Source organism: Mesoplodon mirus, assembly GCF_964341445.2.
Source record: "Mesoplodon mirus genome assembly, chromosome: 3".
NCBI lineage: Eukaryota > Metazoa > Chordata > Mammalia > Artiodactyla > Ziphiidae > Mesoplodon > Mesoplodon mirus.
The window spans coordinates 59,035,536-59,049,813 of NC_138978.1; the positions used below are offsets into that span (position 1 = coordinate 59,035,536).

At 34.7% G+C, this 14,278-nt stretch overlaps 1 protein-coding gene across 4 annotated transcripts in view; it reads left to right on the forward strand.

The window, feature by feature from the left end:
• The window catches only part of RAVER2 (ribonucleoprotein, PTB binding 2), a 107,765-nt gene that overhangs the window by 49,114 nt on the left and 44,373 nt on the right, over nt 1-14,278 (forward strand). For 2 of the 4 annotated variants that reach the window (XM_082613677.1, XM_082613680.1), the window contains exons 5-8: nt 1,706-1,832; nt 12,038-12,123; nt 13,806-13,910; nt 14,069-14,180. In XM_082613677.1, the coding sequence (XP_082469803.1) occupies nt 1,706-1,832; nt 12,038-12,123; nt 13,806-13,910; nt 14,069-14,180 (430 nt within the window). The remainder of the gene's footprint in view (nt 1-1,705; nt 1,833-12,037; nt 12,124-13,805; nt 13,911-14,068; nt 14,181-14,278) is intronic. The other 2 variants (XM_082613679.1, XM_082613678.1) reach the window with 2 other exon arrangements.

Below are 14,278 nucleotides of genomic sequence, written 5' to 3' on the forward strand. Positions count from 1 at the left end.
TTCTCCAGTTTTCTCACCTATAGAATGGGGGTAAAAACACGAACCCTATAGAGTCGTTTTGGGGCATTAAGTGATATAATCCATGTAACATGCTTAGAACAATGCCAAGTATATATAGTTATGGCTGCTATTATTTTTCTCCAACAGTTGTGTTTTTCATACTTCATATTTCTAATTGGTTGTTCTTTATAACTGCTTGTCCTTGTTTCATGTTACCAATAAAAATATATTATCGTTTTTTAGGATGTCTGTTATGTTTAGTTAACATTCTTATTATTTCCTATCCTTTAATTCTGCTTTGTCTCTTATAGGTGCTTCAGTTTGTTGCCTTTAGTTTTTGTGGCTACATTCTCCCGGTGCCTAGTTATTTTGTTCTGTGGATACATATCTCCTTTGGTAGGCGGGTATGGCAGTTGGTTTCTTTGTATGTGAGCGTTTAGAGGTTGAGGGGCTGGAGATGGAGGAGGAGTGCTGAAGGCTGGTCTCAGCTAGGGTTTAGGGAAGGCAGGCAGGAACCTAGGGCTGAGAACCTCTGCCTTGACCATCTGGCCTTGACCACAGCCCTTTCCCACCCCAGCCAGGCAACCCTGCCCCTTAGAGCCTCTTAATCTCTTCTCCCAACCCTGCTCTTTTCCAAGTTCTGCCTTCCTCTATTATAACTCTTCCACCCTTCCCAGTGGGAGGAAGGAAGTAGAGAAGGTTGGAGGATGTGGGAAGGAAGTTTTCGGTGCCTCTACCTAGCGTTACATGGTCCCCACTGTCTCTGAGTTTGCATGACACCCTGCTGTTAATTCACTGCTCCTAGGCAGTCACTGGACTGATGCTGCTGTTTTCCTGCTTTTTCCTAGCCATGATCCCTAGGGGGTGATGTGGAGGAAGAAACAGTTACACAACTAAAAGGCCCTTCCCCAAGCTATCCTGTCTGTGGATCCAGCCTCTCTCACACTCTTGAGACACTACCTTGTGTCTGTCCAGGGATTTCTCACGGGTTTAGTGTCAGGTTCTCAATCCATCACCCTCTCCCTCTTAATGTCACAGCTTGGGATGAGAGAGGGAATCCAGTTGTCCTTGTCGGTTCTCCATTTTCTCCTGGCTGGAAGTTTATAGTTTTCCTTTTACATCATTATATTAATATTCTCATCTATCAGGCTGGCTTTTAAAATCTGAGAACAATTTCATATATTTAGGAAGCTACCCAATTACATGTATGTAAGGCCAGTTCATCTTTGTCTCATATTAGAGATTAAGGTAATGAATTAAAGACCGTTATTATAAGAAAAATGTTGCTTTGTAAGGCATCCCACATTATTAAACTTTAGATCAACATTGTAGTAAGGTTCTTCTACAGTATCAAAATATTCATCCTGTGTCAACAGGTTACCTCCCTGTTAATAAATTCAGATTCCCCTGATATCTTTCTACTTGTATGAAGAGATTTATCTGACTAAATCATTAGTCCTCTTAAAGCCAATTTCTACTTAACTGAAACATTCTATAAAGATTTCAGCATATGTTGTATGGTAGAATATCTTATAGTTAGGAATTGTGGTAGAATGTGTACAACAAGTATATAATATAAAGCAAATTGTGGTTATCATAAAATAGATCTTATCAGGTGAATGAGAATTTCTGGAATAAAGCCTTTACAGTTTCACCTTTGTGCTTATCCTTGTTCTAATGTTTTCTATTTCTGTATTCATCGAAGATGCACAGTAATCAAAAGGGCTTACTTCCAGAGCCAAATCCAGTGCAAATTATGAAAAGTTTAAACAACCCTGCCATGTTACAAGTTCTTCTACAACCCCAGCTCTGCGGGCGAACTGTTAAACCAGGTAAACTTCATGTGTGCTGATTAAACATAGAATGTTGGCATGAAGTTAATTGTGCTGTTTTACATGAAAAACACACTTAAATTAGTCCAAAAATATTTATTTTTTCTAGAATTTATCAGTGAATATATAAGATATAATTTATTTTAATTAATCTGAGGTGAAAATATGTTTTGACTGTTTTTGATAGGGACAAACTGCTTATGGGTTTCCTGATTTTTTTAAAAAACTATTAATACGTATTAAATATTAAACCTTCAGTTTAGTTACTGGTTGACATGAATTTGTAAACCAGGTAACACATGGCTTAATAAGGTAATATTTAATATACTACATTGTTACAGCCTATATTAAACAAAGGATATGATACTTTTCTATGTAATATTTTTGGCAGAATTACTTTGTTGGAAAGTGCTAAAGGTCTGTTTCCTCTCTGCTCTTTCTTTTTCATTGTGAAATTGTTTCACTTTTTAGAAAATGAGAAAAGCATCATTTTCTAAGTATTATGGAAATTTTTATAATATTGGCATACATTAAATATTTAGTATTCATTGAGAAGAGTTTATTTACCTTTTGAAATGCACAACTGTACATACACAAAATGTATGTTTTATCATTATGAGGAAATGAATGCCTATATTCAACACTAAGCTTTAGATTACGAATGTTTAGATTAAATATATTTATTCTGTTTCAGCTCCAACTGGTCTAACACCAACTAGTATATTGCAGTTCAGTTCTAGCACCAACTACCTAGAGTTAACACAGATCCTACAAGTAAGGGCTTTGTCCCCAGCAGGTCTGCCCCTACTTCAGACAGCAGCCACAACTTCAGAGGTCCCCTGGTCACCTTCACTTCTGACTAACTTGCTTCAAATTTGGGGGTTCCTGTGACCCCCTCAGGTTCAATAATTTGTTAGACTCACAGAACTTAGGAAAGCACTCTACAGTAAGTCCCCACCCATACAAACGAGTTCCATTCCAAGAGCGTGTTTGTAAGTCCAGTTTGTTTGTAAGTCCAACAAAGTTAGCCTAGGTACCCAACTAACATAGTCGGCTATATAGTACTGTACTCTAATAGGTTTCTAATGCTTTTCACACAAATAATACGTAAAAAACAAACACAAAAAAATAAAACATTTTTAATCTTACAGTACAGCACCTTGAGAAGTACAGTAGTACAGTACAACAGTTGTCATCCAGGGTCTGGCATCGAGTGAAAAGGCAAGAAGAGTTACTGACTGGAGGAGGGAGAGGAGGTGGGAGATGGTAGAGCTGAAGGACTGTCAGCGATAGAAGACAGAGGGCAAGCTGCACTTTCACTCATGCCTGATGTTGACGGCACAGGTTCTGGTTCCTTGCTGGATTCAATTCTATCCACCCTCTTGAAAAAATGATCCAGGGATGTCTGGGTAATAGGCCTTCTTTTCTCGTCATAGATGACACGGTAGCACTGAATTGCACTCTGAACGGCTGTTGCAACCTTCGTGTACCATTCTACGTTCGGGTCCTGTGCCTCAAAACTAACAGTGCCTCCTCAAATACAGAAAATCCCCTTGCCATTTCCTGCGTCATGAATCTCTTCGGTTCTTTAGTTACTTCTTCTTCCTCTTGTCTCTCTTCGTCCTTTCTCTGGGCCTCCAATTCCTGGCACTTCTTAGCAGTACCAGCTATATCACCGCTGCTTTTACACTTGCCTCCAGACATCCTGGGCTTGAAATAAAGATACTGTACTACTGTACTCTATACAGTACTGTACAGTAAAGTACACAAAAGCACAACCACTTGTAGAGGATGCACACACGTGACAAGGTACGCCAGCCACGTAAACTAATTTACGTGATTGGACATGTGAACACACATCTGCATCTTTGAAAGTTTGCAACTTGAAGGTTCGTATGTAGGGAACTTACTGTACTTATGATTACAGTTTTGTTATAAAAGATGTAACTCAGAAATAGCCTAATCAAGAGACTTAGGGCTTCCAGACTGGAAGGTCCTGACTGCAGAGCTTTTATGCTCTTTCCCCATGGAATCAGAGCACATCTGCCTTGCAGCACACGTGTGTATTAATTAGCCAGAACTCCCTACTGCACTAACTTCAGTGTCTAGAGTTTTTATTGGGGTTTTGCTATGTAGGCATGACTGGCCATGTTATTGAATTCTATCTCCAGTCCCCCTCCTCTCCCTGGAAGTCAGGAGGTTAGGCTGATACCATATGGCTCACAGCCCTAGTCCTCTAATCACATGGTAGGTCTTTCTGGTATGACCAGCCCCCATCCTGAAGCCATCTAGGGGCCCACACTGAGTCACCTCATTAGCATAACAAAGACACTCCTATCTCTGGGGAAATTCCAAGGATTTAGAGTTTTCCTTCCAGAAACCAAAGACAAAGACCAGTTAAATTCTTTATTATACCAACAATGTTCATATTAAGTACTTCATATAATCATCAATTATCTCTGTGTAAGAAGTAGCTTTAGAGGTGTCCAGCTCAGCCTACTATGCAGTCAGATATCCCTTCTACAATTTTAATGGTATAGAGATATCCTTTGTATGTCTTGACTACTTAAAGCATAGAGCAGCTCATTATTTTCCAAAGCAGCTATTCCCTGGTTTGACATATTTAATTACTAGGTTTTCCCTTATATTAGATGGTGATTTCTATGACTTTTAGCCACCTATTCTAGTTCTTCCTATGAGGAAACACAGAATAAATCTATTCCTTCTTCCATAAGAAAAGCCTTCTAATGTTGAAGACAGCTATCATGAAACCTTAGTCATCTTTGATTTTCTTTGTCTTCTGTTCTGCAGACCAGTGGTCTCATTTTATTTATTTATTTTTTGACTATGCAACTCTATCAGTAAAGTATATTTTTATTTTTATTATTATTATTTTTTAACATCTTTATTGGAGTATAATTGCTTTACAATGGCATGTTAGTTTCTGCTTTATAACAAAGTGAATCAGTTATACATATACATATGTTCCCATATCTCTTCCCTCTTGCGTCTCCCTCCCTCCCACCCTCCCTATCCCACCCCTCTAGGTGGTCACAAAGCACCGAGCTGATCTCCCTGTGCTATGCGGCTGCTTCCCACTAGCTAACTGTTTTACATTTGGTAGTGTATATATGTCCATGCCACTCTCTCACTTTGTCACAAGTAAAGTATATTTTTAGTAGAGCCCCAATATATACAGTATATGTATCACTTATATGTCAATTACATGAATGTACCTTTGTCAATCCATATATTAAGAAATGATAAAGCTTAATATTTTTATACTTTAAGATGAAAGTAAATATAAATAACTTCTCTTTTTTAAGAACAATTGTATTTATTTTATTTTTTTATTGAAGTATAATTGATTTACAATGTGTTAGTTTCAGGTGTACAGCAAAGTGATTCATATATATACATATATATTCTTTTTCAAATTCTTTTCCCTTATATGTTATGACAAAATATTGAGTATGGTTCTCTTTATACACCTCTTCTATTCTCTTTGTAAACTATAGCTCTGTATTTGACTTTACATAACATGTCATAGGATACGCTCTCTAGAGCACCCCCCGCCCAAGTTGTCCTCTTGTAGAGATACCTAGGTTGTCTGGGTTGCCCTGAAATATAGTGTACACAGACATGAACTTATCCTATAGATGGGTTCTAATCAGCACAGAATGCAGTGGGATTTCCTTCCTATGATCATTATATTTCTATTAATGCAGTCCAAGATTGTATCAGAGTTTAAAGAAGTATATTACACTCTTGTGTCTCTTAGAAAGTATAGTTCACACCTGGACTATCTTTAGTAACTTCTCCCCCAAATGATTTTTGTCTCATGTTTTCATCTAAGATATGTATTCTCCACTCTGCTTTTCTACTCAGATTGGTGTATGACCATATGAGATTAGGCTTTTTTATTTTAGTGCTACTTTTACTGTTTTAAGAAAGATATTTCATTATTACACTGATAGCTTTTTCTTTGTTTGGAATGGCCAGGGAAGAGGGTTAAATACCTTACTTGAACACATGCAAAGAGAGAGTGTATGGAAAGTTTCTTGGTGTTCAGGAAAGACAAGCTATCTTGTTAATCAATAAATTTCATTCATTTTTCCTTTACTATGTTTTTTTACTATATCTTAACTATATCCCTTACTATATCCTGAGCTCTTCACAGAGGCCTCTGAACAAACTAAAATAATTAAAAAGGATCATAATTCTCTGTAATTTGTTTATAGTATATGATACATATATACACAATTGTGCCATATTTTACTGTGCTTCACAGATGCTATTTTTTTTTTTTTACAAATTGAAGGTTTGTGGCAACACTGCTTTTGTCAGATGCTGGTTAGCATTTTTAGCATTTTAAATAGAGGTATATACATTGTTTTTTAGACATAATGCTATCACACACTTAATAAACTACAGTATAGCATAAGCATAACTTTTATATGCACCAGGAAACTAAAACAATTGTGTGACTTGCTTTATTGTGATAATCACTTTATTGGAGTGGCCTGGAACCAAACCTGAAGTATGCCTGTATGATATATTTGTATTTAAACCCTTGCCCAAACTTCTTTCTCACTGTATCATTTTGTCAAGTAACTGACATATATCTACTTGTTTATTGCCTTCTCTTCCACTAGACTAGAGGAGGCTCCATAATGGCAAAGATTTATCTGTTTTGTTCATCTCAGGCACCTAGGACAGAACTGCTATTTATAGTGAAAAGTACTTAAATATTGTTTACTGATTAAACTCCTTCCTTAACCTGTCTGTTGCACAACTTATGCATACCTTGTTATATATGATCTAGTCTGTAAACTTCTAACTACTTTTCTGTTCTGCCTCCTTTTCTGTCTGATCTAATCTGTGCACGACCGTCAGGTCGATTTTCCTTCTACATCTAGTTTATGTTACTTGAAGCGTACTGATCTTTTCTCTTCAATCCAGACCTTCTAACTACCTTAAAAATATACAGTATAGTGTAAATATTGTAGATTTCTTTCTCTCTGTCCTTGTGTGTGTGTCTGTTTTAAAGTTTAGTATATAATTACTTAGAATCTAAATTGTATTTTTAACAGCTTTCTTGAGGTATAACTGAGGCACATTCATCTGCACATATTTAAATTGTACAAATTGATAAGCTTTAACATATATATAACCCATGAAACTATCGCCATAATCCAAATAATGAACATATTCATTACTCTTAAAACTTTCCTTTTGCCTCTTTGTAACCCCTCCCCCCATCCCCAGGAAACTACCAATTTGCTTTCTGTCACTATAGTTTGTATTTTCTAGAAATTTATATAAATGGAGTCACACAGTATGTACCGTATGGCTTCTTTCCCTCGGCTTATTATTTTGAGATTCATCCATGTTGCTGCATGTATCAATAGTTTTTTTTTCATTTTTAATGCTGAGTAGTATTCAGTTCTACAATTTCCATTTTCATTGATTTGTTGAACATTGGGTTATTTCCTGTTTGGGGTCATTACAGATAAAATTGCTGTGAACATTTGCTTCTAATCTTTATGTAGACTTATGCTTTCATTTCTCTTGGATAAAGACATAGTTGTGGAATGGCTGGGTCATATGATAGATGTATGTTTAAGTTGTAAGACACTCTTCCAACTGTTTTCTAATGTGGTTGAACCATTTTACATTCTCACCATCAGTGTCCAGGGCTCTAGTTTGTTCAGTATCCTCACCAACATTTGATCTGTTGATCCTTTAATTTTAGTCTTTCTATTTGGTTTATAGTGCTATCTCATTGTGGTTTTAATTTGAATATCCCTTTTGACAAATGATTTTGAACATCTTTTAATGTACTAATTTGCCATCTTTATACCTTCTTTGTTAAGATATTTTGTTTAAGATATTTTGTACATTTAAAAATTAGGTTGTTTATCTTCTTATTAAGTTGTTAGGGTTTTTTATCCTAGATACAAGTCCTTTATTGGATATATGGGTTTGCAACCACTCTGTAGGTTGTCCTTTTATTTTCTTAACAATATCTTTTGAAGAGCAAAATTTTTAATTTTGACAATGTCCAGTTTATTATTTTTTGTTTTATAATTCATACTTCTTGTGTCATATTTAAGAAATCTTTGCCAAATTCAAGGTCACTAAGATGTTCTTATATGTTTTCTTCAAGAAGTTTTATAATTTTACCTCTTAAGTTTAGGCTGATGAATGATTTCAAGTTAATTGTTGTTTATGATATGAGGTAAAGGTCCAGGTTAATTTTTTTTTACAGTTGTTCCAGCATCATTTGTTAAAAAAGATTATCCTTTTTCATTGAATTTCTTGACAGTTTTTTCAAAATTCAATTGACCATATATATATGGCTCTATCTCTGGAGTCTTCTGTTTCTATTCCATTGATCTAAATGTCTGCCTTTATATCAATACTACATTGTCTTGATTATATACAGTTTTATAATAAGTCCTGAAATCAGTTAGTGTAAGTCCTTCAACTCTGTTCTTTTTCTCTTTGTTTTGCCTATCCTAGGTCCTTTGTATTTGCATATAAATTTTAGAATCAGCTGTCAATTTCTATGAAAAACGTCTGCTGGAAATTTGATTGGAATGTGTTGAATCTGTATGCTAATCTGTGCAGAATTGACAACAGTTTGCCATAAGTGCAGTATATCTCTCCATTTATTTAGGTCTTCTTTAATTTCTCCCAGCAATATTTTGTAGTTTTCAGGGTATAAATCTTACACATACTTTTTCAGATTTATCCATAGCATTTCATGTTCCTTGATACTATTTTTTTATTGCAGTAATTTTCTGAGGCAGAATTCAGAGTCCGTAATTCAGTGGCATTTGGTACATTCACAATGTTGTGTAATCACCAACTCTGCCTACTTTCAAACATTTTCATTACCTCAAAAAAAAATCCAGACCCATGAAACGGTTACTTCCCATTTCCTCCTCTGTCCAGGCCCTGGCAACAACCAATCTGCTTTCTGTCTTTACACTTTTGCTTAGTCTGGATGTTTCATATAAACAGAAGTCTCTATGTGACTTTTGGTGTCTGGCTTCTTTCACTGAGCATGATGTTTTTGAGTACTGTAATATGTATCAGTACTTCATTCCTTTTTTTGGCTGAATAATATTCCATTGTATGCACGTAGCATTGATGGACATTTGAGTTGTTTTCACTTTTCAACTCTTGTGAAGAGTGTTGCTATGAATATTCATGTACAAGCATTTTAACATTTGTTTTCAGTTCTTCTGGGGTTATATTCCTAGAACTAGAATTGGTGGGTCATATGGTTATTCTATGTTTAACTTGTTAAGGAACTGCCAAGCTGTTTTCCACAGTGGCTGCACCATTTTACATTCTCAAAGCAAAGTATGAGGGTTCCAATTTCTCCATAACTTTATAGACTCTTGTTACCTTCTGGGTTTTTTAAATTATTATTAATTTTAGCCATCCAAATAGGAATCAACTGGCAACTCATCATGGTTTTGATTTGAATTTCCCTAATGACTAATTATATTGAGCATCTTTTCTTGTGCTTGTTGTCTATTTTTATGTCTTCTTTTGGAGAAATGCTTAATTAAGTTCTTTGCCCATTTTTAAACAGGGTTGTGTGTCTTTTTGTTGCTGAGTTCTTTATATATTCTTGATACTATTTTAAATAGTATTACTTTTTAAATTTCAATTTCCTATTGCTTGTTGCTAGCATATACAAGTACAATTGATTTTGTCTATTTATCTTGTATCTTGCAGCCTTGCTTTCTATTTCTATCAATAGTAGGTATTGCCCGTAGGATTTTCTGTATAGGCAATCATGTCATCTACAAATGAACACAGTTTTACTTCTTCCTTTGCAATATGTATACCTTTTTTTTCTTGCTTTATTGCAGTTGATAGAAATTCCTGAAAAATTTGTGCATTGAACTGATGAGAGTGGACATCCTTGCCTTGTTCCTGATCTTACAGAGAAAACATTCATTCTTTTATTAAGCATTATGTTAGCTATAGTTTTTTATTTACAGATTTCCTTTTTCAAGCTGGGAAATTTTTCTTCTATTTTTATATTGCTGAGATATTTTATCATGATAATTGCTGGGATTTATATAATGCTTTTCTCTGTATATTGATATCATCAATGTGGCTTTTTTATTTCTGGTCTGTTATCATGATGAATTATATTGATTGATTTTTGAATGTTAAACCAATCTTTCACTCCTACAGTAAGCCACACCTGGTCATGACGTACTATAATCCTCTTTTTTTTTTTTTTTGACCATGAACATCAGTTTTCTTTTTTTTAAAGACTATTTTCTTATACAGCAGGTTCTTATGAGTTATCTATTTTATACATATTAGTGTATATATGCCAATCCCAATCTCCCAATTCATCCCACCACTACCTCCACTACCCCCACTGCCCCTCTTTCCCCCCTTGGTGTCCATATGTTTGTTCTCTACATCTGTGTCTCTATTTCTGCCTTGCAAATCAGTTTTTTTTTTTAACATCTTTACTGGAGTATAATTGCTTTACAATGGTATGTTAGTTTCTGCTTTATAACAAAGTAAATCAGCTATACATATACATACATCCACATATCCCCTCCCTCTTGCGTCTCCCTCCGACCCTCCCTATCCCACCCCTCTAGGTGGTCACAAAGCACTGAGCTGATCTCCCTGTGCTGTGAGGCTGCTTCCCACTAGCTATCTATTTTACACTTGGTAGTATATATAAGCCCATGCCACTCTGTCACTTCGTCTCAGCTTTATAATCCTTTGTATATAAATTTTAGGTTGATAGTGTTGTTCAAGTCTCCTATATCCTTACTGGTTTTCAGTCAACTTATGCTGTCAATTATTGAGGGGAGCAAGAGGCTCAATGGGAGACCTAGCCAAGATCTAAGGGTAAGGGCAGTTAGATGTGAGACTGTGGACATTTTCAGAATGTTTTAATTCTGGTTGTTGTTGTTTTAAACTGGGAAATACTATATTCACTAAAAGCTGTGAAAAAATATTTTAATGTTTTATAACAAAATACAGTGACTCTGAAAAATGAGAGGAAGTGGTATTGAAATCTCTAACCATAATTGTAGATTTGTCTACTTTTCCTTTCAGTTCTAGAAATTTTTGCTTCATATATTTTGAAGCTTTGTTATTTGGTCCACAGACGTTTAAGATTGTTGCATCCTAATTGATGAATTGACCCCTTAATCATTATGAAATAACGATCTTTACCCCTCTTTCCTAATAAACAGTATTTTCCTTTATAAGCATCTTATCCTAATGATCTAATCTTCCCATCATCTATCATTGAAACTGGTTCATTCTAAAGAAAGTGCTTTCTAATGGTCAGTTTTCCAAAGATGTAATGGATTGCCTCCGCAAGTAACAAAAATTTGAAACAAAGTTTTTAAAACATGAATGAACTTGTAGCAGTGTTATGTATAAATTTCAAATATGTTTGATCATTGGATTACGTGCTTTTTGAAGTACTTTCTAAGCCTGACCTTCTGTGATTGTAATTAGCTGTATATTATGACAATTTATATCTAATAATTAGATGAATTGCTTCATATATTTTCTATCTCATGGTTCTTTTTGTCTGTATATTGTATGTTCTTAAAATATCTCTTCTGATATGTACTCTGGTATTTGTACTCTTAGACAAACTTGATAGAGTATGGTTATCATTTATTCCTTTTATCAACTATGTACAATATCGTTGTTTCTTTAGGTTTTTTTATGAAATATTTTAAAATGTACATATTCTCTTCTCAATTGGATTATAAGCTTTAACGACAAGGATTGTATATTGTCCTTCCCCTCCCACCTGACTCACTGCCAGAATACCCAAAAAAACCTAACAAAAATACTAAGCAAATAACATGGGTTCAATTAGTATTATACTTATTAAAAGGTGGAATTAGTTTTCTTGCATTAAGTGCCAGAGAAGAGAAAGGCTAGGTTTGGTGTTTTACCATTAAGACAGAAGGTGTTGGAATTTTAAATCAAATTCTAGAGTTGAATCACAAGGAAAGGAGCCTGTCACTTTTTGTACAATGACAAGGTCAGTATATCATTGAACTTCCACTACATATGTGAAAAGTTTAAAGAAATATTCATTTACCCTTTTTGGAGTTTGTTTTATTTATTTTTTAATTCCATATATATCATAAAGTTAAATTTTTACTTTTATTTTCTTAAAGCAGTTCTTGGAACACCTCACAGCTTGCCACATCTGATGAATCCATCCATCTCACCTGCATTTTTACATTTGAATAAAGCACATCAGGTATATAAATAGCATTGAGTACTGAAGCATCAAAAATTTGGAGTGAATATTTTGTTTGTTCTTTACACTTAAAGTTCTCAAGGAGTTAAATGAGTATTTTGTTTTCAAATAAAATTCTTAGTAGTAAGTGTACCTACATAAAAACAGAACTTAATAAGGAAATCAGATCAAATTAAGGTAATCAAAGTATCATAGTTTATATATTTATTGATTCCTATTTGTAGGGCATTCAGAAGGGAAGAGGTATATTTTGTGGTATATTTTTCTATAAATAACTCAGGCTTAAAACAAGTTTTATGTGGTCTTAACTCAAAGTATTTACAGAAAGAAAAATAAATGAACAATAACTCTTAATTCTTAAAATTTAATCAACGTTATAGAAATAATTTATATATTTATGACAGTAAAAAATTTTTTTCTTACCTTTTTCAGATAAGTATTTTAAACTATGTTTGTGTACATAAATATCCATAATATTGAAGATAAATATTACCTACTAATTTCAGGTACTGTTTAAGGCTATATCTATATAGAAGCCTAATTACAAATCAAACCTAACACATGATAAATGGGTTGTTATAGGTTGAATGAATGAATGTCTATTCCTAAACGCAGCTTTTTAAAGAAAAGGCTTATTTGTTTATTTTTCATTCTTAGAATCTAACATATGACCTGTACATTGTTCATTCATTTACTCAACATATTTTATTGAAAATCTAACATGTACTAGACACTCTGCTAGTCATTGAGGCTATAGCATTGAACAGAATATTCACAGTCCTTATCCTTATAGAATTTCAACAAATAGAGAAAACAAGCATTAAACAGTTAATTACAATAAGGTTTAAAGTGATATGGGAGGGGAGACCAGAGTATTGACAATATTCCCTTTACTTTAAAATAAAGACCAACTGCTTAATTTTGCCTTGAGGGCCTGTCTAAGCTGGCCTCTCCTGCCTCTCATATGCCTTAGGTGTCACTGTCCCAGCTCTGGTGAACTGCTTTTGGTCCGTGAAGGGCTTTCTTCTCTTCTCCTTAGGTCTTTGCTCCTGCTGTTCTTCTGCCTGGAATACTTCCCACTGCAGCACCACCTTGTTCCCCCAGACTTCACCTAGTTATTTCTCCACAGCCTTCAGATCTCTGTGCAAGAGTTAGTTCCTCAGGGAAACCTTCCTTGAATTTACCAGTCTAAATCAAGTTCCACCACTATTTGTTCCCATAGCTCCTTGTATTTTTCCTTCATACACTCATTGCCATTTTTAATTGTATGTTTTTATAATTAATTAATGTGTCCCCTCCTCAGGGGACTATAAGATCCATGAGGGCAGATCATATTGTAGCACAGTGCCTGGCACATAGAAGTGCTCAATAAATCTTTGTTGAATGATGAAATGAATAAATAAATGATTGAATGATACTGACATCAAAGCCAGAAAGGGGTGAGGGGAGGGGAGGAAGGATGAAAGAAAAGAAGGAAGGGAAATGGAATTAGTTTCATGACTGTATGGTCACATCTTGTGTATTATTGAAAGAATTAATTAGTGTTGCCCGTAATTAGAAAGTAGAATATTAAGAAGCTGTTGCTTTTGCTCAGATCAACTCAGGAATTGAAATTTAAAATGAATTACACAACAAGTAGCTCTTCAAAGTTAAACTAACTTAATGTTTTATCATTTTCACAGAGCTCACTTATGGGTAATACTTCTAATTTATTTCTTCAGAATCTTTCTCATGTACCACTGGCACAGCAACAATTAATGAAGTTTGAGAATATTCATACTAATAATGTAAGTATGGAATTATTTTTTTCATTTGAAATGAGTTCATTCCTTTTATGTAATCAGACTGTTGGTCAGATTGTTAATGAATTTTCACATGTGTAGCTTTTTTATTAGGTTATGTCTTGCTGCCGTGAGCAAAAGTCTTTTCTTCTCTTCTTTTGCAGAAACCAGGCTTACTTGGAGAACCCCCAGCTATGGTACTTCAAGCTGCAGTAGGGATAGGGTCACCGCTTCCATTGAAAACAGAGTTGGGCCATCTTGGAGAAGCACATAAAAGTAAATTATGTGTGTTTGCTGAGACGTCAGTAAACAGTCAGATTTGAGATTTAAAGATAGTGTACCTGTATTCTACTTTTATTTACAGGAAGGTCAGA